This window comes from Bos grunniens, chromosome X (genome assembly GCF_055505025.1).
Source record: "Bos grunniens cultivar Pamir isolate PY7600 chromosome X, Bosgru_T2T1.0, whole genome shotgun sequence".
Classification (NCBI taxonomy): domain Eukaryota; kingdom Metazoa; phylum Chordata; class Mammalia; order Artiodactyla; family Bovidae; genus Bos; species Bos grunniens.
The window spans coordinates 107,797,943-107,822,435 of NC_141194.1; the positions used below are offsets into that span (position 1 = coordinate 107,797,943).

A 24,493-nucleotide genomic window follows, 5' to 3' on the forward strand; every position below is an offset into this window, starting at 1 on the left:
AGGGTGACAGAGGATGAGATGGTTGGATGGCATTATCAACTCAATGGGCATGAATTTGGGCTTTGGGAGATAGGGAAGGACAGGGAAGCCTGGTGTGCTGCAGTTCATGGGGTTGCAAAGAGTCGGACACAACTGAGTGACTGAACAACAACCCTTTCCATTCTAATTTCCCCCATAACTTCTCCCTCTTTAGAAGACATACAATAGACATTAATCCTATTATAGAGAAGTTGTATGGCATGGAAGTTAAGGGTGTGAGCTCTGGAGTCAGACTGCCTTGATTTAAATTCCATTTATGCCATGTATATTTGCTATTTGACCTTAGAGGTAACTTACCTTTATGTCTCTTGGCCTCAGTTGCCCCATACAAAGATGGGATGGTTTTAGTGCCTTACTTGGAGGAGTTTTATGAAGATTGTATATATAGAGTATTTAGAATTTACACTGTTCATGAGCAATAAATGCTACCATGTCCTTAATATTACATGTCAGTCAGTTGTCACATGAGGAAACAGAGATAGCTATCTTCAGCCTGTGAAGATTAAAAATAAGCAACGTATGTCATTTTAAACTTGGAGCATATGCATTCTCTTGGCCTATTGGGGGAGGGGATTACTAAGAGATTTTCTTTTTAAAAATTGGTGACATCAACGATACTGGATGCTTGGGGCTGGTGCACTGGGACGACCCAGAGGGAGGGTATGGGGAGGGAGGAGGGAGGAGGGTTCAGGATGGGGAACACAGGTATACCTGTGGCGGATTCATTTCGATATTTGGCAAAACTAATACAATATTGTAAAGTTTAAAAATAAAATAAAATTTTAAAAAAAAATGGTGACATCAAGAGGAAAGCGCCCAGAGGAGATGGTGAAGAATACCAAGAAAGCAGAGAAGAGAAATAGGAAAGAAAAGATAGTTAGAAGGAGAAGAAACCAAGGAAGCCAATGAGAAGAAAGTAAGTAGTTCACAAGAGAGTGTATAACAAGAATAAGGTTCATCAAGATAAGGGAGAGAAAGAGAGAGAGAGACCTTGTAATACAGAGCTAAGAGCTTTAACAAAATTTAACAGAAAAGAAATCTTTGTTTGAAAGGAAGAGACTGACTATATTTAGTACTAGGTAGGATGTTAGTTCTGAAAATAAACTGCTCCCAGAACCGAATGTAATCTTCTGTGGTGTTGTCACCTGCAGCAGGCTGGTCACCCTGGTAGGGAAGTTTGGAACCTGGACACGTGGGCTACTTCGGAGCTCCTGACAATCACAAGGACTTGCCCCACTTTGTCTCTTTACTCCCTTTTAAAACATATGATAAACGTAGAGAAAAACGTTACATAGTTGAAGAAAGTGAAGTGTATGTTGGCATATATGTGGGTCAGTGAAGTGTCCTGCTAAGTACCAGAATCTAAACACTATGTGTTGTTGTTGTTGTTGTTCAGTCGCTAAGTCATGTCTGACTCTCTGCAACACCATGGCCTGCAGCACCCCAGGCTTCTCTGTCCTTCACTATCTCCCAGAGTTTGCTCAAACTCACGACCATTGAGTCGGTGATGCCATCCAATCATCTCATCCTCTGCCACTCTCTTCTCCTTTTGCCTTCAGTCTTTCCCTTTTGCCATGTGGCCAGATGCTTGATACAATATTCACCACCTCCACGGTATACTTTTGGTAGATGAATGTGGATACAAGGGCCCAGTAGGAAGTATGATAAGCCATATAAAAAGATATACTTGAAACACACTATAAACTGCATCAAGGTAAATCCTGCGAAGATGCCATGTGTGTGCAACTTAGAGAGTTCACATAGAACATGCAGAAAGACAAAGATCAGAATACATTAGGAAAAGACAGAAATTTAAGGTACATTGGAGTATGCACACACACACACACACACGCACACACACACAGGTTGTTCTGGGAAAATATAGGTGACACTTTTCACTGAAATGGAAACAAAAACAGGAGAAAAAGGAATTTTGATGGAAGAAAATATAACTAGAGTTCAAAATTCTAACTTTCAATTCTATCTTCTAATCACTTTATCACTGCCACTCTTATTCTTGTCTTATCGGGACTTCTGCAATAGCCTCCTAACTGTTCTCCCTGCTTTCACCCTAAGCCCCTCTCCCAAATATATATTCCATAGGGAAGCTGGAGAGATCCTTTTAAAATTATGAGTCAGACTCTGTTACTCCCGTATACAATACCTTCTCAACATGTGAAAGGCTGCACATGCTCCAGCCCTCTGCTACCTTTCTAGTTTCATTTGCTACCAGCATCTCTTTACTCCTGCCACTCTAGGCATGCTGATATCCTTGCTTTTCCTAGAACATGCCAAGAACATTCTAGCATCAGGGATTTGCATTTACTCTTCCCTCTATGTGGGATATGCTCTCCTCATATAGCTGAATCGTTTGCTATCACTTTATTCAAGACTCAGTTCAAATGTCACCTAATGAAAGAGACTTTCATAACCTTTCCATAACCACCATACATAAAATAATAACCATCCTTACCTTCAATTATATTTTATGGATAAAAGAACATGATTGATTGAGTTGTCTGATAGGCTATTAGATATGTGGGTTTAGAGTTCAGCTAGAAGATCTGGACCAGAGATGTAGACTTGGGAGTTTCCAACACTTCAGGCAAGGAAAACAGTCCAGAGGGAAGAGAAAGCATGGTACAATCAAGGACCATGTTGGGCTTTTTGAAAATGCAGATTCTCTGGGTCTCACCCAAGATCTCTTGAATAAGAATCTCTGGAGGTGAAGCTTATTTAGATTCCTGATTTATAGCCACTTTTAAGCTCAAAACCCATGTATAATATTATCTAGATTACCATTTAGATATTACATGCGTACCTTAAATGCAACATACTCAAATCTTATTTTTTAATGTTCCCTCTGTATCTCAGTAATTTGCACAATGCCATATCTAATAATTCATTAAGTATTTTTTATTCTATATTCTACCTATCAGGCTTCCCTGGTGGCTCAGAGACCCAGGTTTGAACCCTAGGTAGGGAAGATAACTTGGAGAACGGAATGGCTACCCACTCCAGTATTCTTGCTTGGAGAATCCAATGAACAGAGAATCCTTGTAGGCTACAGTCCATGGGGTTGCAAAGAGTCAGACATGACTAAGCGAATAATTGGATAAACACACCCATATTCTACCTATCATCCACTTTTCTTCATGTACACTGTCCTTACCTGGATTCAGGCCACAATCATGTCTCATTTGATTTAGTGACAGATTTTATCACATTTTATGTGTTTACATGTCCATTTACTCTACTAGACTGTAAATAATGAGAGGATAAGACCACTAATTTATTCATTCAACCCATATGTAATGAGGACCTACTACATGGCATGTTGTCACATTCATCTCTGTATCGATCAAGTATATTGCCTGACATTAACTAGGTGCTCAGTATGTTTGTTTTATTGAATTACATTGAAACTTACTATGTTATAGATGAGAAAAATAGAGCCTAGAGATGAAAAATGACCTGCCAAACAGCAGGTGAGAATACTGGAGTTTATATTTCCTTACTCAATCCAGTTTTCTTTTCCCCAGGACCACATTGTCTCTCCCTCCTACCTCTTCGTAAGTTGTTTTTCTCTCTCTGACTTTTCTGTATAATTGTCTCATGGTGATATTGCTCCTATACTTGTTTGTCAGCTTCAGTGGAAAAGAAAATAATTATGACCATCCCTATAAGTTTCATGGTTAAGAATTTCAGTTTACTTGGCATTGCTTACTTATTCTGGCCTTCATCACTGTTGAATCAGGATGAAGATAGGTCAGCTTTTCATCTGGCACTTCTAAAGAGCTCCCCTTGATTCTGGTCGAGTGTGGATAGAGCTGGTTTCATACAGGACTTGCAAGTTCTCAACAGGTTTGAGCTGTATTCTGGGAAAAGAGAATGAGGAAGGTCTTTCAGAATTTGTGCAGAGCAGATGTTTTATGCAGATAAAATAAGAGAGAATGTGTTATAGGCTGAGAGAACTTCTTATTTGATTGGGTTTATGGATTAAGACTCTGATAATGATTATGGCATCATATGCGAACCCATGGACTGTAGCCTACCAGGCTCCTCTGTCCATGGGGTTTTTCAGACAAGAATACTGGAGTGGGTTGCCATTTCCTTCTTCAGGAGATCTTCCTGACCCAGGGACTGAACCCAGGTCTCCTGCATTGTAGGCAGATGCTTTACCATCTGAGCCACCAGGGAAGTCATGATAATGATAATCATATGATAATGATAATGGCATCACTGACTCAATGGACAAGAGTTTGGGTAAACTCTGGGAGTTGGTGATGGACAGGGAGGCCTGGTGTGCTGCAGTCCATGGGGTCGCAAAGAGTCGGACACGACTGAGCAACTGAACTGAACTGACTGAACGATTATTTTAGGCACTCTATTGGACTGTCATACAAAGATTTTTAGATATAATGTATTTCACTCACTACAATTATTTGTCAAAGTTGAATTGTTTCCATTATTTTTTAAAGGGGATATAGTTGCTTTACACCCCTTAATGGATCACAGCCTTGTCGTGGTGAAGGGGTTTGTGTAACTCAGTAAAGCTGTGAGCCTTGCTGTTCAGGGCCAACCAAGTCAGACAGGTCACTGCGAGGCATCCTGACACTTCACAGAACTCCTGGTGAAGAGTTCTGACAAAACGTGGTCCACTGAAGGAGGAAATGGCAAACTACTCCAGTATTCTTGCCTCGAGAACTCCGTGGGCAATAGGAAAAGGTTAAAAGATATGACACTGGAAGATGAGCTCCCCAGGTCAGAAAGTGTCCACTATGCTACTGGGCAAGAGCAGAGGGCAATTACTAATGACTCCAGAAAGAATGAAGAGGCCGGGCCAAAGCCGAAATGACACTCGGTAGTGGATGTGTCTGGTGGTGAAAGTAAAATGTGAAGTGGTAAATAACAATATTGCATAGGAGCCAGGAAGGTTAGGTCCATGAATCAAGGTAAATTGAACATAGTCAAGCAGGAGATGGCAAGGTTGAACATCGACATCTTAGGAATCAATAAACAGAATGGACACGGGAATGGGTGAATTTAATTCAGATGACCATTATATCTACTAGTGTGGGCAAGAATCCCTTAGAAGAAAGCCCATACTCCTACTATAAAGAGTAGCCCTCATAGTCAACAAGAGTCCAAAATGCAGTACTTGGGTGTAGTCTCAAAAACAACAGAATGATCTTGGTTCCTTTCCAAGGAAAACCACTCAAAATCACAGTAATCCAACCCTATGCCCCAAGCACTGATGCCAAAGAACCTGAAGTTGACCCATTCTATGAAGACCTACATGACTTTCTAGAAGAAATTTTTTTCTTGGGTTCCAAAATCACTATGGATGGTGGCTGCAGCTTGTTCCTTGTAAGGAAAGCTATGACAAATCTAGACAATATATTCAAAAGAAAATACATCATTTTGCCAACAAAGGTCCGTGTAGTCAAAGCTATGATTTTTCCAGGAGTCGTGTAGGGATGTAAGAGCTGGAAATAAAGAAGGCCAAACGCTGAAGAATTGATGCTTTTGAATTGTGGTGCTGGAGATGACTCTTGAGAGTCTCTTGGACAGCAAGGAGATCAAACCCGTCAAACCTAAAGGAAATAAACCCTGAATATTAATTGGAAGGACTGATGCCGAAGCTGAAGCTCCAGTACTTTGGCCACCTGTTTCAAAGAGCCAACTCATTGGAAAAGACTCTGATGCTGGGGAAAATTGAGGGCAGGAGGAGAAGGGGGTGACTGAGGAGGAGATGGTTGGATGGCATCACCTACTCAATGGACATGAATTTGGGCAAACTCTGGAAGATAGTGAAGGACAGGGAAGCCTAGCATGTTTCAGTCTAAGTGGTCACAAAGAGTTGGATACAAATTAGTGACTGAACAACAACAAAAGTTGCTTTACAATGTTGTGTTGGTTTCTGCTCTATAATGAAATGAATCAGCTATATGTATACATATACCCCCTTCCTTTGGACCTCTCTCCCTTCCACCTCCCCTCAATCCACCTTTCTCAGTCATTACAGAATGCCAAGCTGAGTTCCCTTGCTAGATAGCAGCTTCCCACTAGCTACCTATTTTATACATGGTAGTATATGTATCGGAGAAGGCAATGGCGCCCCACTCCAGTACTCTTGCCTGGAAAATCCCATGGACGGAGGAGCCTGGTAGGCTGCAGTCCATGGGGTCGCTGAAGGTCGGACACAACTGAGCGACTTCACTTTCACTTTTCACTTTCATGCATTGGAGAAGGAAATGGCAACCCACTCCAGTGTTCTTGCCTGAAGAACCCCAGGGATGGCGGAGCCTGGTGGGCTGCCATCTATGAGGTCGCACAGAGTCAGACACGACTGAAGTGACTTAGCAGCAGCGTATATATGTCAAAGTTACTCTCCTAATTCATCCCCACCCCTCATCCTTGTTCACATGTCCATTCACCATGTCTGCATCTCTATTCCTGCCTGCAAATAGCTTCATCTGTACTGTTTTTCTAGATTCCACATATATGTTAATATATGATATTTATTTTTCTCTTTCTGACTTAACCTCACTCTGTATGACAGACCCTAGGTCCATCTAGGTCTCTACAAATGACCTAATTTTGTTCCTTTTCATGACTGAGTAATATTCCATTGTATATATGTACCACACCTTCTTTATCCATTCCTCTGTTGATGGACCTCTAGGCTGCTTCCATGTCCTGGCTATTATAAACAGTGCTGCAGTGAATGTGGAAGCACATGTATATTTTTGAATTATGGTTTTCTTGGGGTGTATGCCCAGGAGTGGGATTGCTGGGTCATATGGTAGTTCTATTTTTAGTTTTTTAAGGAACCTCCATACTGTTCTTCATAGTGGCTATACCAATTTACATTTCCACCAACAGTATAGGAGTGTTCCTTTTCTCCACATCCTCTCCAGCATTTATTGTTTGCAGATTTTTTGATGATTACCATTTTGACTGGTGTGAGGTAATACCTCATTCTAGTTTTAATCTGCATTTCTCTAGTAATTAGTGATATTGAGCATCTTCTCATGTGCCTCTTGGCCATTTGTGTGTCTTCTTTGGAGAAATGTCTTTTTAGGTCTTCCACCATGTTTTGATTGGGTTGTTTCTTTCTCTGTCTTATTTATTTATTTTTTGGGGGGATATTGAGCTGCATGAGATGTTTGTATATTTTGGAGATTAACACCTTGTCAGTTGTTTCATTTGCAAATATGTTCTCCCATTCTGATGGTTTTCTTTTCATCTTGCTTATGGTTTTCTTTGCTGTGCAAAAGTGTTAAAGTTTAATTAAGTCCTATTTGTTTATTTTTAGTTTTAGTTTTATTACTCTAGGAGGTGAATCAAAAAGATCTGCAATAATTGCTGCAATTTATGTCAAAGAGTTTTCTTATATTTTTCTCTAGGGGTTTTATAGTGTCCAGCCTTGTATTTAGGTCTTTAATCCATTTTGAGTTTATTCAGACTGTCTTTTCTCCATTGTATATTCTTGCCTCCTTTGTCAAAGATTAGGTGACCATAGGTGGGTGGCTTTATCTCTGGACTTTACTTGCTATAATTTAATAAAATTTAAATAAGCTCAGTACATTTACAAATATGAATAAAATACGTAGGTGGCACCTTCTAGAGAAAATTTCTGCTCCTAACTTCTTCAGGTTATGAGTATAGGGGAACCTCTTAGGGTAGTTCATAAACATGTTGCTTTCACACCTTTGTATCTTTGTTCATTCTGTTATCTCTGCTTGCAATGATTTTTTTACCACTTTATTTTTTAATTGAACAATAATTGCTTTACAGAGTTTTGTTGTTTTCTGTCAAACATCAACAAGAATCAGCCATAGGTACACCCATGTCCCCTCCCTCCCCTCTCCCTCCCCATCCAACCCTTGTGGATTGTCACAGATTTTAAATTATTCTCTTATTTATTAAATATTTTCTGAGCATCTACTCTATGCCAGACATTATGCTAAGTTTGAGAGATTCAGTGATGTTTCTTTTTGCAGGCCATCCTCTTGGCTTTTGTACATGCTATTCCCTCTGGCTGTAATGGCTGTCTCATCCATTAAATTTATAGTTAAACATTATCTTTTTAAGGAAGTGTTCCATAGCCTCCATAATACTGGATTAGGTGTGTTTCTTCTCTGCTCCCTATCATAGCACTTACCATCCTTTATTACATTTGTCTATTTGGTATCTTTCCTACTGAATTATGAGTCACTTGAGAGCAAGGGTTCATTTATTAATTATATATTAATTAATATATAGCATTTGTCATTGTTGTTCATGGCTCAGTTGTGTCCAACTCTCTGAGACCCCATGGACTGCAGCAGGCCAGGCCTCCCTGCCCATCACCAATTCCTGGAGTTTACTCAAACTCATGTCCATTGAGTCAGTGATGCCATCCAACCATCTCATCCTCTGTCATCCCCTTCTTCTACCTTCAATCTTTCCCAGCATCAGGGTCTTTTCCAATGAGTTGGCTCTTTGCATCAGGTAGTCAAAGTATTAGAGCTTCAGCATCAGTTCTTCCAATGAATATTCAGGGTTGATTTCTTTTAGGATTGACTCATTTTATCTCCTTGCTGTCCAAGGGACTCTCAAGAGTCTTCTCCAGCACTACAGTTAAAAAACATCAGTTCTTCAGTGCTCAGCCTTCTTTATATATATAGCATAATATCTTCATTAACAATATAGTTAATACATTTATTTTAAATATTAATTCATTACTATATCTTTACTCTGTGGTCCTATAATAAGGCAACAATGAAAACAGCTGAGATGATTTAAACTTCTCACCTTTTAGGTGAGTCACTCATTATCTAAGTGCTGGTGGTTCAAAAACTAAATTTTCTTCCCTTATGGAGTTGACATTCAAGTGGTTGGGAGAGATGTTTACTCTGTGTCAGACACTGTTCTAAGCATTTTACATGTTTTAATCCATTTAATTCTCACAACAACCCTATGAGGTATATTTATAAATTGTACCAATTTTACAAATGAAAAACCAAGGCCCAAAGTTATTAAGTAACTTGGTCAAGGTTACACAACTGGCAAGTTGCAGACCAGAGATTTGATTTAGGTCAACCCACTCCGGAACTTAGAATCTTAATCGCTAGACCGTGAAACCCTCTCATGTACAAATCTCTTCAAGGACTTTTGCTCTAAGCATTCTAAATTACTTGGTATCCCTGAATATTCTGTTGTTATGTATTCTGTTGCCTTTGACTATTTTGTTCGCTCTTCCTGAAATGCCTCCTTAACTCATATCCTGTAGACCTTAGCCTAGAAATCATTCACTTTAGAAAAATCCTTGCTTAATCACCTCTCTCCCCAAAAGGCCAGTTAGGTATCCGTCCTCTTCTTTATCATCCTTAATTATAATGTCTTGTCTCCCATTCTAGAAAGTAATTTCTTTTATTGTAAACAAAATGTTTATCATATTTTTCTTTGCTGATACATCCCCACCCCAGGGCCTGGCACATTGTTCACACAATTAGTGCTTACTGAATGAATAAATGACTTTTGGAAACATATATGAATATTTTTATTTGTGCTTTAGGCTCTTATGTTTCTAAATTACTTGTGGTTTCATTATTTTTGATAAGATATCAGGACAGTACAATTTTTTAATAGAAATCAACGTTGGGGTATTACAAAATTCACTATGTGATACCTGACAACTTATTTTACAAACTTGTTAGATTCAGGGTATTTCAGAAGATATACTTTCTTAGCTCTTTTGTTAATATTGTGTTTTTCAGGAAATATGTTTTGACAGATTCATTGAGTTGTCCAAGACCATACAGCTAGCTAGTGACAGTGTTGGGCCTAGAAGCGAACAGGTCTGCTATTTCCCAGTCTCATGCCTTTTTTCTTTTTATAGACACCTTACTGACCTTAATTTGGTTCCAGTGGAATTTGGAGATACTATCTCAGCACAGGTCAACTCATCTATTCTAAAAGGAAGTGATTTTCAAAAAATAAATAACTAATGTTAAAGTATTCCAGACAAAGCACTCCCCTCTCCAAATATTGTCCTTATTGCTATGTTTTAGAAATCTCCAATTATAGTTTTATAGTGAATTAACCACATCTTTTCACACTTTATAGCAACTATTTGTTCAGATTATTTGTAATATGAGAGTTCATTCAAAAAAGTTTTTGAAAGAAGGAAGAGTATATCTAACAGAGTATACTGAATAATGAGGACAGGACATAGTTAGAAGTGTTGTATAAGTTACAAATATAAAAATAAATTAGGGTATCAGTAAAAACTACCATAGGGCTTTAGAGCACAAAGGAGCTTTAATAGTCAGAGAAGGAGTCACAGAGGAATTAAGACCTGAAGGTAGAAAATGAATATATATAATCCATGTGGAGGATACATATGAAAAGCTGGACTAGGGGTAGCCATGTGAATTGATATCTGAAAAGAGTGAAACATTCAACTTGTCTTATGTTAAGATATGTTGAGGAGAGAAGTGGAATGTATATAGTTGGAGAATAACTTGATTGACAGGCAAAGTAATTTAGACTTAATGCTCTAGGAATTAGAAATAAGTTTTTGAACAAAAGCATAGAGTGTGACAATAAGCCACATTTAAGGAAGATATATTTGGCACATATCTGTTCAACTGTAAAGCTGGACTTAAAAAAAGGCTTCAAATTAAAATAATCTCTTGCCTATCCTACAGGATACATTAGTGAGAACAATTTCTAAATACTCATATCTACTGCTCTTTGAACACTTAGCTATGCCAGACACATGACAAAACTTTTAAATGCAAGAGTCTGTTTAATCTATAGGAAACAGCACAATCTTGTGAAGTAGGAAATACTGTTATCTCTATTTTAAAGATGAAGAAACAGGGTCCGGAGAGGTGAATTGATTTTCCCAAAGTCAGATAGCTCACAAATTGAGGAGCAAAAATGTGAACTCTGATCTGTTCGACCTGAATCTAGTTAGTACAGCTATTGCACGTAGCTGACATGCAGTAAATAACTGTTTAGTAAATGGATGAATGAACATATCTGGAAATCTATCCTTTTCTGCTGATGAATCTACGTATTTATTAGTTTAATGGTTTTTGTGATCTTGATAAGTGTAGGTCAATGTTAAAAGTAAGGAAGAGGGTTGAACTACAAAAGAGAAGAATTTACACAGGAAAATGTCTTCACTGGAATTTCTGATTGGGTAGAGATGTGGATTTGGTTAGAAATGTGTGTATCTATTTATATATATACACACACATAAACTCATATATATGTATGTATGCGTGCACACACACACATACATACACATGAACGGAACAGTTTGGAGAACCTTTGACACTGCTACGTGCACATGCAGACCCACACGATTTCTTTTGTTTTCTTAACCCTCCTGAGAGGGTATAAATAATGTCAGAGCTTAAAAGGGACTTTAGCAATTTCCCAATCAGATACCCTCATGTAAATGTAGAGATTGGGGCACTAGAGGGGAAAGTAAATTGCAAAGGTCACACAAGGAGTTAGAGTAAGATTAAGAATTTGAGTTTCCTAACTCACAGTTTGTTTTACTCTGAACTGTCGCCATTCACCATCTCAATTTTATAGATGGGGTAACCAAAGTATCCTAAGAATGTCGATGGTCAAGCTCCTGCTACTTGTCCATTGAAGCAGGACTTGAAATCAGATCTATTTTAAATATGAGGCTTGCTTTCATTCAAGTGCTTCTGTCTGCATGCCCAGGAGGAAGACATTTTCCTATTGAATTAAATATGCACTGAGGATCATTTCCAGAAAGCTTTGTCCTTCACTTGAAGAGAAAATGGCCAAAACTTCATTATTTTCTGGAGCCTGGCAGTCCCAAGGAGGCCCCCTGAAGGCAGGAATTTGGTCTTCCTTATTGAATCCACAATACCAAGCACAAAAGATGGCACTGACAAATATTTGCTGGATATATAACATACTTAACCCAGAAAGGGAAAGGAATGGTTCCTCAGTGGATGATGGATGGATAATCATTATTAGTGCTCAAAAAATGGGAACGAATGTGCAAAAGAGGTGGGAGAGACCCTGAAACAAAGGGGAAGTGCAGTCTCTCCAGCTGAAGCTGTGATCACTCAATCAGGGCTGAAAGGTTTGATAGGACCGCAATTGGCAGAGATATTAAATGAGGACTCCTTAAAATTGTTCCTCTCCGCCCCACCCCCACTCCCCTTTAAATCCTGTTTCAGTCATTACCCAGGGACCGGATACAGAAATTCCTATGGGGAGTTCTAATGGGTCGATTCAATTTCAGCTGGGATGACGCCACTTAGGCAAGCATTAAGAGCTATAGCTCCGGGAAAGCAAATGGGGGGGGGGGGCGGTGGAGGCTGGGGAGTGGGGAGGGGCGGAGAGAGAGGCTCTAACAAGGAGCATTAAATCTCTCCCCTCCCATCCTCCCGTATAACCCATTCACAAGACCTCGAGAAAATGTCTACATTCACAAAACAGCGGGCTCGCTGAGCAAGCTGCACACACACTGCGATCTCATCCCCCCTTCCTCCCGCCTCCAACCACCCCGCCGCTCATCTCTCTGCGGACGCTCTACCCACGCCCCCGAAGCTACACAAATCATCGGACCCTAGCGGTATCTCTTGCTCTGTCGAGAGACCCCGGGTCTCCCACCGCAGTTGCTGCGGCTTCGGTTCAGCTGTCAGATGGGAAGGGAGACCGAGGCGGAGGCATCAGGGGAGGAGGAGGAGGGAAGAGAGAGGAGGGAAGGGGGAGGGGCGGGGGAGGGGAAGAGAAGGGGAAGGAAAAGGCTGGAGGAGGGGAAAAAAAAGGAGGAGGAGGAGGAGAAGGAGGAGGAGAAAGAGGCGGGGGAGGACGGGGAGGAGAAATAGGAGGAGGAGAAAGAGGAGGAGGTGAACAACTTACCCTGCTGAGCTTTCTTTGGGGAATACGTGCATCAGGATTGAGATCTGCATGGAAAATCTACACAAAGTATCTGCCACTACAAGTCCGACTCTCCTCCTCAGCGCCACCTTCTCTCTCTCTCTCTCTCTCTTTTCCCCTTCCTCCCTTTCCCTTTTCTGTGCTGTGTCAGAAAGCCCGAGACAGAACTATCTCTGTTTCTGGCTCCACTGCCAGGGAAGGAGTTTTCATTCAGACTTTCCGAAAAGAGGTGGAGAAACCTAAAGACTCGGGAGAAGAAGAGGTCCTTTGAGCCAGATGGACCATGAGTTCGGCTTCTCTCAGCATGGCTCAGACCTTGCTTCAAGGTAAGCTGAGCGATGAGCTCCTCAAGACCTCAGAATCCTTTCTATGCAATGCACAGATTGCCATTCATTCCCGTCATCGTGCATGTGTGTGTCTCTCTGTGTATGTGTGTGTGTGTGTGTGTGTGTGAGAGAGAGAGAGAGAGAGAGAGAGCGTGTCTGTGCACGCGCACAAGCTCAAGCGCATGGATGAAATAAAATGAAAACCGTTCAACTGAGATTTCAATGAAACAGCCCCTTGCAGAAAACTATCCATGTTAGACATGGCTAAATCGAAAGGGAACTTCGAAATCACTCTTCCTACAGCCCCGATGTCAATGGAATTTCTAGGCTGTTGACCTTAAGGTGAATTGTGGGGCTTGCCTAAGCCCTGGGTAGCGCAGCCTAACCACCCAAGCTGAGAACATAGGGGGAACCCGTGCTGAGGCCAGTCTGGCTGCCCAGCGGGCATCCTGTCAGTGCAGGGCTAGTCTCCGATTGGCTCACAAGTCTGGGCTGTGCATCGCTCAGATTTCATCACATCACCTTGCTCTGGGTAGAAATGGTGCAAGCTGACACGGCATAACCCCCTACTTACATTGAGTCAGAGCAAGGATTTAGAAACCTTTGGATCCAGGCCGGGGTGTGTGTGCACATGTCTCTGTGTGGCATATGGAAATTTTGTCCACAGTGAGAATCTGTCAGCATATCTGGTTAGCCAGTAGACGTTTGATAGGACCTAGGGCCGTGGTGCACACTCCTTTCCATTTGTCTAATGATCATTGCCACTAGCCTCAGTATGCTGCAAACCCATGTTTGATGAATGGAAAACAGACCTTGAACTCTTAAATGGAAAATCTATTTTGAAATGCAAACTATTGTTGCTTTTCTGGGTGCATTAAAGCGTCACTGTAATATAATTTGGCTATACCAGGTATTAAATCATGTTCCCAACAAGTCAGCTGCATACATACATACAGGTAAGGCACAGGCTAGCTTTTTATCCCCAGAGAAGTATTAATCCTGTTCCCTAAACGTCTAAATAAAAATTTCTAAGACTTTGGTGTACCATTCTATCCATTTTGGCCTTTTGTTTGTGTTCTGTTTTAGGTCTCTCTAGCTGAGAAACAATCTAGTTAGTGAGTGATCTGGGTGACTTGGAGTCAGAGTTGAGAAGTTGAGTTAGTGGGGAAGTAAAGAACCTGAGGGAAAGGGCACCAATTCTTCATGAAAGACTTCTGAGGCAGAGGAATACAACCAGCAAACCCAGCATAAAAATTTAGAGCATAAGGACAAGAAAGGACTTTTCAAACCTTCCTTTAATACCCCTCCTCATTTTGCAGATGAAGAAACAGGCCTGGAACAGAAGTCACTTGCCCACAGTCACCCAGAACTCAGTTTCCTGTCTCTTATAAAAGAATTTGGGGCTTAAAGAAAGATTCCTACTTCTTAAATGAAGAACTAGCATTTTCTTCAGGATTAGAAGTCTGTGAATTCACTTGATATTACAAGTTTTCCTTGTAATATCACTATACTAAAACACCCCTATCTTTAAAAAGGCAAGCTCTTACAACTGCAAGACTCTCTGGTTGGAAATAAACTGCTGTGTGTCTTAATGAAACTGAAGGTAATGAATAGGACTAGGGTAGCAAAGTGACAAGTTAAGAGTTAAATGTGGTGAGAACCTGGCAGCTCCAACAAGATGTATGTGGTAGGAGGGAGGCCCACTCAGTGGCTGAGAGGTTAGTAATGTAAACTATATACAACTTGGTATTTGTCAGGGGGGAGTGCTTTGATAGAGATGCAAATGCTTTTGCACAGAGAGGGATTTTGAGAGAGCAGACTTTGGAACAGTAGAACTAAGAAAACACAGAAAGCCATAGCAGAAATCCCCCCTATGTTTGCTTTCGGTTATTCTGAGAACGAGTGTATATAACAGCAGAGCACAGAAAAAAAAAAAGCAACACACCCCAGAGCCGTTACACAGTAAGGTACAAAACAGCATTGAACCCATAGGAACAGGAGAAAACAGGAGCCAGCCTTCTCTTCTCCCTTCTTCCTTGAAATTGAGCTTGAGTCATACCATATCAGAAAGGATTTATCACCCAAATCAAAAGCCTCTTAAAGGGGTTAGCATAGAAGAGCTTTAGCTAGGAAAGTTTGCAACTTTAGTCTCAACATGGCAGCTTTTCAGTTCCAGGGAGAAAAGACATTTTTCTTTCATTAACAAACAGCATTTCTTGAATGAATTTAGCTTTCGAGTACCCACGTTCGCATAAGAAAAGACATTTCTGTTTAGGTTGAACATAGCAAATTTCAGGGCTACAGAAACACTGTTGAGAAAGCTATGAGCACCTGGCCAGAGAGACCGAGATGGGAGTGGGTTTACAATGCATCATTCATTACTGCAGAGGCACTACGTGACAGAAATCACTAGATCCCATCCATGTGCAGCCAAGACTTGTAATCACCTTGGCTCCTAGTTCATAATATGTGATATGTATATTCTCTCTCTCACTTCATAGAATATGGAATTGACCTGCAACACAGTCCATTGCTTCACTGTTGCTGCTCACAATGAATGGCCCTTTAATGAGTGGGTTTCTGAATCCTAAACATGCAGGCAGTAGTAGTAGTTTTTCATCTAATCTGTGGGCTGCAGCAGTCCTCCTGTCTATTTGTTTCTCCACTCCACCCCGCCCCCACTTACCTTCCCCTCCAGTATCTATTTCAGTTCATCCTGTTAGCCAGATCGGATTCAGCACATCCGGAATGGCAAACAATTTATTGTCATGCAATACTGGTTTATCCTCCTCAATACCCTGATTTTACCCAGGTCCTACTGCCCACCATATTGCAGATCTTCCACTCTTCATTCTCAGAAAGATTTTATAGAGCAGGAAGAAACCTTCCGAGTTCATCTTGTCAATCCCCTTATCTGGAAGCAAGACAGTAGTAGTTCATCATCCCAGACTGATGCCCAAAGCTTCCTTTAATCACCCAACCAAGTATCTGAACTCTCCAGTCTTGTAGCAGTCTAATCAATATCCCAATACACTCTCTTAACCTAAACACCGTATACCCTTTTGCTGCCAAGATAGAATCCCCTCATGGTTCTGAGTCATTTCTATTATGACCTAAATTCCTCCAAGCTTAGCTTCCAACCTTCTGGGCAAATCTCTGAGATATCTAGTAACATCCTTGGAATCCCATATGATTATCTCCTGTAATGTTAAGACCTTGAATGCTTTCCTTTGAGTTATTGATCCTTGGAATTTCCAGTATGTTCAAATCTAGTTTCCTTTGGGAAATCAGTGACTCTAAAATGCATCCAGTGTATGCATTATTCTTTATACAGTGTAAAGGGCTTGAAAGGCCCCACACATTATTTATCTCATCAATGGGGAATACATTTATTTCTTATACAGTTGTCAAAAGACTCTTCCCAATCCAAGACTCTTAGATCCACACGCTCTGCAAGCTGGCTGAACACTGTGTCTTTGTTTATTTGGGTGTTCAAATGAAAACTACCTGTTCCTTTCTAATGCTGGGACTGTGAGTCTTAACAAAAGTACAGCAAAGGTAGAGGTGTAAGACTTCAGGGGGGCTGTGAGTCCAACCCATTTTGCTTTTGAATGCCCTGGTAAACAAGGGCATGTTGCCCAGTTTACCCTCAAGGGCTGAAGATGCAGAAGGTATGAAGAGAATTCTTTTGTCCAATTGTATAGTTATATAATTACAGACCGTAGTGGGGCAGAGTCCTTCAAAATCACCTAGGCCACCCCTATAATTATATAGATAGTGGAACTGAGGCCCCAAAGAAGTAAGTGATTTGACAAAGGTTGCATATTTGAGTCTTAGAATCTCCATAGTGTTTATCTTCATTTTCTTATGCTGTATTGAGTAACACTGAAACAAGTAGCTAAAAAATGAAATTATAGTCAGACTGGTTTTTTGATGTGATGTGGCAGAAAAGTTATTTTTAACCAAACTAAATCTTCTTTTTAAAAAATGAGCAGATGCAAATTCAACTAAATAGGTTTGCTTTGGGATATAACCTCAAAAGGCAATGAATCCGATTGTATTATTAGCCACTGAGTCCTATATGAGCTACATCTTTTTTTTTTCCTTGCTATTGAGCTTTGGGCACATTTCAGTGTCATGCTTGCTTGCTTATGGAAACCTAATCAAGCACTATCCTCTGTCACTTGTTCCTTTCTATTACTCATTCAAGCTTTCCATCCCATATAGTAGTGTGAGTAATCGATCTCTTTTGAGGAGGCCTGAAATCTGATGGATTTCAAATATATACTTTATTCATGCTAGTGTTTCCTAGGTCCTAATGTCTCTAAGATGAGTCTTAGATTTTTGTTTAGGTTTCCTTTTTAGGCTGGTCAGTCTTCCAGATGGTGCAAAACAATAATTTACGGTTGGAACAGTATTTTCCTCATGGTCATCATTATCAGTACCAGGCTCAATCGAATCAAGAGAGAATATATTTTCCAGATATTCAGCTTAGGTTAAATTTTGTATAAAAGCATTGCTGTTCTTTAAGAAAGCCAGTTTATTATATAAGGTAAAGATAGAGAAAAGCAGTCCAAGCAGATTCTGCCTAATAAATCCCATCAGTATAGACTTGACTTAGGGTCGTAATAAGAACAATTACAGGTGATATTTGAATTAATTCAGGTCTCTTCTTTTATGGTTCCCCATCACTAGGGTTACTCCTGCGTATACAAAAGTTTGATTCTGGAGTCATGCCGCCATTTAAAAGAATTACTTCCTCAATCAATTAAAGCAGCTTATGAAGTGAGGAGAACTGCAAGATGATTAGTCTTGGATTTTTTACATTCTTAGGAAGCCTTTTTTCCCATTATTCTATAGATAGTCTAATTTCTGCCCTCTGTGTCTTTGCCATATCTCTGCTATTAATATTATTGGGTCTTGCTTGCTTGCTTGCCTATATTCATTGAATCACAGTGTCCTTTATCATTTGTTTATTTATGCTTATAAATTTCATTGAAAAGAAAGCTTTGATTATATTTATATATATATATATATATATATATATATATATATATATATATATTGGGTTGGCCAAAAAATTCATTTGGGTTTTTCTGTAAAATCTCAAAATGTGACCTTTGCATTTGATAGTTTTATTAGAATTTTGATGCTCAAGGCCTAGATTTTTCAGTTAGGAAACATCTGAATGAGCTAACTGCTCCTATGACTCTAGTCATATGATGAAATACAAAAGGAATCCACAATCAGATCTTTGCTCCCAATGTGCTTTATAGTCTGGATGAGAAGACCAGACATGCCTGTAAAAAAAAAATAGATGAGGTCAATTACAGAATCAGGGAGTAACATGAAGACTAAAGTGATTTAAGGTAGTGCTGGGGACAGGGGCTTGAGCTTTGTTGGTTTCCTGCAAGGTACTCATGCCTATGTGTTCTTATTTATTGTTTTTATTCTTTCTCTCCTAGGATTTTCTGATGTGCCCTAAGACCCATGTAACTATAAGGGCTCTTTATCACCATAAGTGCCAGCCTGACCCAAAACCACTCACAACTCAAGAATCGAGGCAAAATGGATGCTGCAGTGACAGATGATTTCCAACAAATTCTGCCCATTGAACAGCTGCGCTCTACTCACGCTAGCAATGATTATGTGGACCGTCCTCCAGTTCCCTGTAAACAGGCCCTCTCCAGTCCTTCCCTTATCGTGCAAACCCACAAATCTGATTGGTCCCTGGCTACCATGCCCACTGCTCTGCCCCGCAGTCTCAGCCAGTGCCATCAGTTGCAGCCCTTGCCTCAGCATTTGAGCCAGTCTAGCATTGCCAGCTCAATGTCCCATAGTACCACTGCCTCTGATCAAAGGCTCTTGGCCAGCATCACGCCCTCACCTTCAGGCCAGTCCATCATCCGAACCCAGCCTGGAACCGGAGCCCACCCAAAGGCTGACGGTGCTCTGAAAGGAGAAGCTGAGCACTCTGCCATGCACCCCAGTGAGCACCTCTTCATCTGTGAGGAGTGTGGGCGCTGCAAGTGTGTCCTCTGTACAGCAGCTCGCCCTCTCCCCGCTTGCTGGCTATGCAACCAGCGTTGCCTTTGCTCTGCTGAGAGCCTCTTAGATTATGGCACTTGTCTCTGCTGTGTTAAGGGCCTCTTCTACCACTGTTCCACTGACGATGAAGACAACTGCGCCGATGAGCCCTGCTCCTGTGGGCCTGGCTCTTGCTTCGTCCGCTGGGCAGCCATGAGCCTCATCTCCCTCTTCTTACCCTGCCTGTGCTGCTACCTGCCTACCCGTGGATGCCTCCATCTGTGCCAGCAGGGCTATGATAGTCTCAGGCGACCAGGCTGCCGTTGTAAGAGGCACACCAACACTGTGTGCAGAAAAATCTCTTCTGGTAGTGCGCCCTTCCCCAAGGCCCAGGAAAAGTCTGTATGACCTTCCTACCAAGGGGGATCCAGAGCTTTCTCCTAGCCCCTGTCAGTAAAGCATAGGCCTCATCTTTGAAGAAGGGGATGAGGAGGAAAGTAGCCAAAATTAAGGCTCACCAGTTTTGTTCCTGCAGTGTCAGGGGAATGGTCAAGTACATCCTGGCACAGGATGCCTTGTTCTTTCTCACAGTATCTATCCCACTCCCCCTAAATCTTTTTATACCCTACCATCTCAGCCTTTATGGCTGTCATGGCCAATTCAGGTGATGTAGAAGCATGAGGATTTGGACACTGAGGGCTGACAGAGCCAGCAATGTGGAGGTTTAGGGGCTCCCCAACATGATACCTCTCGATGCAGGCTCTGAGCATCACTCTGCTTTCCACAGTGCCTTTGGAAGCTTTCCTGTTAGATGGTTTTCACAGGTCCATGTGGAACAGTGTTCAATATTCCAGGGAATCTGACCCCTTCTCCCTGTTTACTGCCCTTCTCTTGTTTGTCTTTTCTCTCTCTCATTTCCTCCCCTTCTTGTGTTAACTCTGTTTTGTACTCCTTTCCACTTCATTCTCGCCCTCTCTAATTCTAACTTTCCTCTCTTTTTTTTTCCTCTCCCTACCTTCTCCTTCCTTCCTTCTCTCTCTGACTAATCCTTTCTCTGCAGGTATTTCTATTGTGTTCCATCAGTTTTATGTCTTCTCTTGCCTGTTTCTCTAACACGTCAAGAAGTGCTGTTTTTTTCCATCGGTGTTTCCTTTGACACCAAACTTTGCTATGTTATACTATTTACTAATTTTTATTAAGTGAAATTGATTACTGTAATGAACTGATCACTAGCAATAGTGTGTGTGCACTCATAACCACACTCACCAGTTTATGAGCATATGAGGCAAACTTAGCTTCTATTTCCAGGTTTAATGAGTTGAAGTTTTACTCCCTTTCCCAATAATCACCAGATTCCACTAGCATGCTGAGTAGGATAGTAAACCAGGATGCTCGTAACTTTGTATGTCTGACCCAAGTGCCAAAGGCAGACGTGCTTTATAGCTAAATGAACAAAGCAAAGGATATTACAGAGGTCTGTTCTTTCTTAGAAGCTAACTGCCCTGAGACTGCATGGCTCAGGCCTTAATAATGGACATAAAAAGTCATAAAACTTTAGAGCTGGGAGGAATCTTAACTGTTAATCTAGTTCAATGCCCTTATTTTACAGATGGGAAAACTGAGGCCTAGAATTAGGAAGAGATTTGCCCGAGGTCGCACACAGAGTTCATAGAGTTGGGCCTGGAATACAGGCCTTCTGACTCCTGGTTCAATATTCTCTACACTGCACCACATTAAGTCATGGAAAATTTCTCCTAGGACTCTATTAACAATGACAGAAAGCCATACCCATTCAGTCTTCAGGAATCATGCCAACCTGGTGTGGTGGTCTTTATGTGGGGCATAGTGGGTAGCTAACTTCATTTCAGTTGTCAAGGCTTCCCCCAGTGGACATCACCTTTGGCTCTGTCATCTTACAGAAGCTCAAGTGTGGAAAAGAAAAGCTTAAGGAAGCCCTAATTAAGCTGTATCTTCGCCATTGCACCTACCCTTTGCTGCACACACTGTGCTTGCTGTTGGCTTTGTCTGCAATGGCAGTTGCCTGAGAACCTAAATTTCAGCAACAGTGAAAAACTGAGACGAAAGATGTATAATGCAGAGAACTGACTTCTGTTAAAAAAAAAAATACTAAGAGCCTGTGCTATGATTCGCCTTCAATGGGAAAAGGCTGCAGTGGTGATGGCAGGCTCTTAAGGACTGCTGTTAAAAGACAAGAATTAGATAACAGTTTCCCTCTGTCAGTGAATCCAAAATTCACTAAGGAATTCAAAGATGAAGGGCACTTGCTTGAAACCAAGGTGCTCCAACTTAGTTTGAGACTTCCAGACTCTCTATATCATCATCTCTTTTAAAGTGTGCATGGATATGTATTACAGCGTGGAAAGGTGGGGAGAAATGTATAGTCCTACACAGGGGGAAGGAAAAGGGAACACTTTGATGTCCCCTTCTTGGCTATATACTGTAGAAATATGTGCCACTCAGTCTTCGTTGGTTCTGAATCTTCCTGAAGTGTACTGACATTTGAGCTGCAGAGACCCTCACCTTCACTTTCACCTCCTCTTATAGAATTGCTTTGCTCTATTTTTGTATATATAAATATGTTATTGATGATTATTAATAATGTTAATGATATTGCTGCAAATGGTGCCATATACAAGGTTTGGCTTCTTGGAACATTTATAAACCCAAACCACCTCTTCTGTTGCTTTCAAGTCCTTCCATTTTAAGTAACTTCTTTTTATCTTCCAAGTCTGCCTGATTGACCTTTGAACTTATCCACACCTAAAAGCTGGGCCCAGTTCTCTGGGTCACACTGGATGGTGATGAATAGCAACACACATTTCTCTTCGCTTCTGCCTGAAATTTGCTTAAAGCTGAGATATATAAGGATTCTATGACACTAGTGCTTTGTTCTTGGAGCTAAAGTTATTCTATTGATGTTTGCTTATTAGTTTCAGGGTCCAACATAACACAAGTCCCTTCTCCTTGATAGCTAGCTCCTTGATATCTCAATCCTGCAGTCCTTACTCAGGCAAATTGTGCACTGCCAGAGGGGCCCTGGGCTTTGCCATACACCCAGAGGAGCTCTTCTCAGTGTATTTCTAAATGGCCTTACACTTGGTAGAAGGAACTGGAGGATTATTCAAATGTAGTTGCAATCTGCAGTCTGCTGAATTAGGGCTTTCATTTGCGTCCAAGTTGGCCTGATATGGACTGCATCTGGTTTACGTATAGATGGGTCCTGTTGGGGTATGCACACGGACATGTGAGTGAGTGTGCATATGTAGCCCTTCAGTGATATATATATACATATATTTACATATACATATGTAAATATATATTCACACAACTCTATATATTTTAATGTATCACATGTATATTTAAAATATATACGAAAGAACTCTAAATCCTACAGAGAGGCTCTGTTTTCATTATTTTTATACTTTGTGTCATGTACTGTATAAACAGGAATATTTAGAGGGTGTTTCCTGCTTAGCATTTTTTTGCAGTTAAATCATCTATTATCCCCTAAATCTATTGCTTTCCACATATTGGTCCCTTGATACATTTCATATGGCTTTAGCCAAGAGCCTTTTTTTTTTTTTTTTTTGGTTCTAGCCCATCTTTCATCATCACAATAGCTAAAATAAATATAGTGAACACTTGCATAGTGCTTACTCTGTGCTAAGCACTATTTCAAGCACATTGCCTATTTAGCTCATTTAATCCTCAAGACAACTCTACAATGTATGTAGTATTATGATTGCTATTTTACAAATGAGAAACTGAAGTACAGAGGGGTTAAATGACTTGCCAAAGGTAACAAAGCTTGTAAATGCTGAAACTAAGATGTGAACCTAGGCTGTTTGACTCCAGAGTCAGGTATAGAAGTTTGGAGCATAGTATAAACCTTCGTGGTATAATAAACCTCAAATGGTGAATGGTTCTTTCCCTAACTTCAGTCCACCTGCACCCTAAGAGTTGAAACACACATGCTCCTATGTTAGGAGTGAAGCAATAGTTATAGACATCATATATTAGCTATCTTGCTTCCCAAAATGGAGCCATTACAGATCTCCACTTCCTGCTTTGAAAACATGTTTGGTTTGCAGCCAGTTACCATTTCTCAATCAGCTTATGATATGGAGCCAGTAGGGAAGTGTTTTTACTTTGCTCAAGAGGGTAAGAGTTTATTTGGCCTTCTCTTTAAAGACCCAGGAAATTAATTCAATTCCTTTCTGCAGAAAGTAGAACTAAATCTATGTTTGGAACTTAAGATTGGTTGGAGCTGTTAACATTCAAGCTCACTGATTATATTGAGTGCATTCTCCTGATTCACATGTAAGTAATCCACTGATGTTCATTGGTCAGTATACCACCTTTTCCCATCACCTACTTCACACAGACATTATGTACCATGGCATTATTTCAGAGTTGGAAAGACCCTTAAAGAAGTTCTACTCCAATATCAACATTTTATAGCTAGAGGAGAAGATGCAAAAAGAAAGAAAGTAACCTGCATAAAGTCACATGGTTATAAATTAGGGTGAAATTATGACTTAATTCCAGACTTCCTAGTTTCTGGATGCTCTGGTCTGAGTTTCTTAGAAAATAGAGCTTGAAGCAAAAGCTTACATGAAATCCTAAGGAAGTAGAAGTAAGGAAAAATAGGTCAGGAGGGAAAGAGCAATCTTTTTCATGACAAGCTAATTTCTCAATCTCTTATGATAGGCCATACTGTATCTCAGCCCATCTAGGTGAGGAAGAGAGAAGAATTCACCTCCTATCTCCCATCTTATTAGTCAAATACCTTCCCTGTGGAATACTAACTCCCCTGTTCTTTTGGGTAATGCATGTGTGGGTGCCCAAGCATGAATTTTGGCATTTTCAGCCTTAGCAGCAATGGGGGAGCATTGTGGCTCCACTATAGCAACGGAAGTGTGTGTATAAAGGGAGACATATGAACTTAAACTGGTACACTGCTGCTGCTGCTGCTAAGTCGCTTCAGTCGTGTCCGACTCTGTGCAACCCCATAGACGGCAGCTCACCAGGCTCCCTCGTCCCTAGGATTCTCCAGGCAAGAACACTGGAGTGGGTTGCCATTTCCTTCTCCAATGCATGAAAGTGAAAAGTGAAAGTGAAGTCGCTCAGTCGTGTCCAACTCTTCGCGA

General features: G+C 40.8%; 1 protein-coding gene across 2 annotated transcripts in view; it reads left to right on the forward strand.

The window, feature by feature from the left end:
* The window catches only part of SPRY3 (sprouty RTK signaling antagonist 3), a 111,450-nt gene extending 88,716 nt beyond the window's left edge, over positions 1-22,734 (forward strand). The window contains exons 2-3 of one of the 2 annotated variants that reach the window (XM_086385924.1): positions 13,121-13,295; positions 18,761-22,734. In XM_086385924.1, coding sequence (XP_086242050.1) covers positions 18,864-19,730 — 867 coding nt within the window. In that variant the 5' untranslated portion in view covers positions 13,121-13,295; positions 18,761-18,863 and the 3' untranslated portion in view covers positions 19,731-22,734. Of the gene's footprint in view, positions 1-12,904; positions 13,296-18,760 lie in introns of those variants that run through there. The other variant, XM_086385923.1, reaches the window with a different exon arrangement.
* The last annotated feature ends 1,759 nt before the right edge of the window (positions 22,735-24,493 follow it).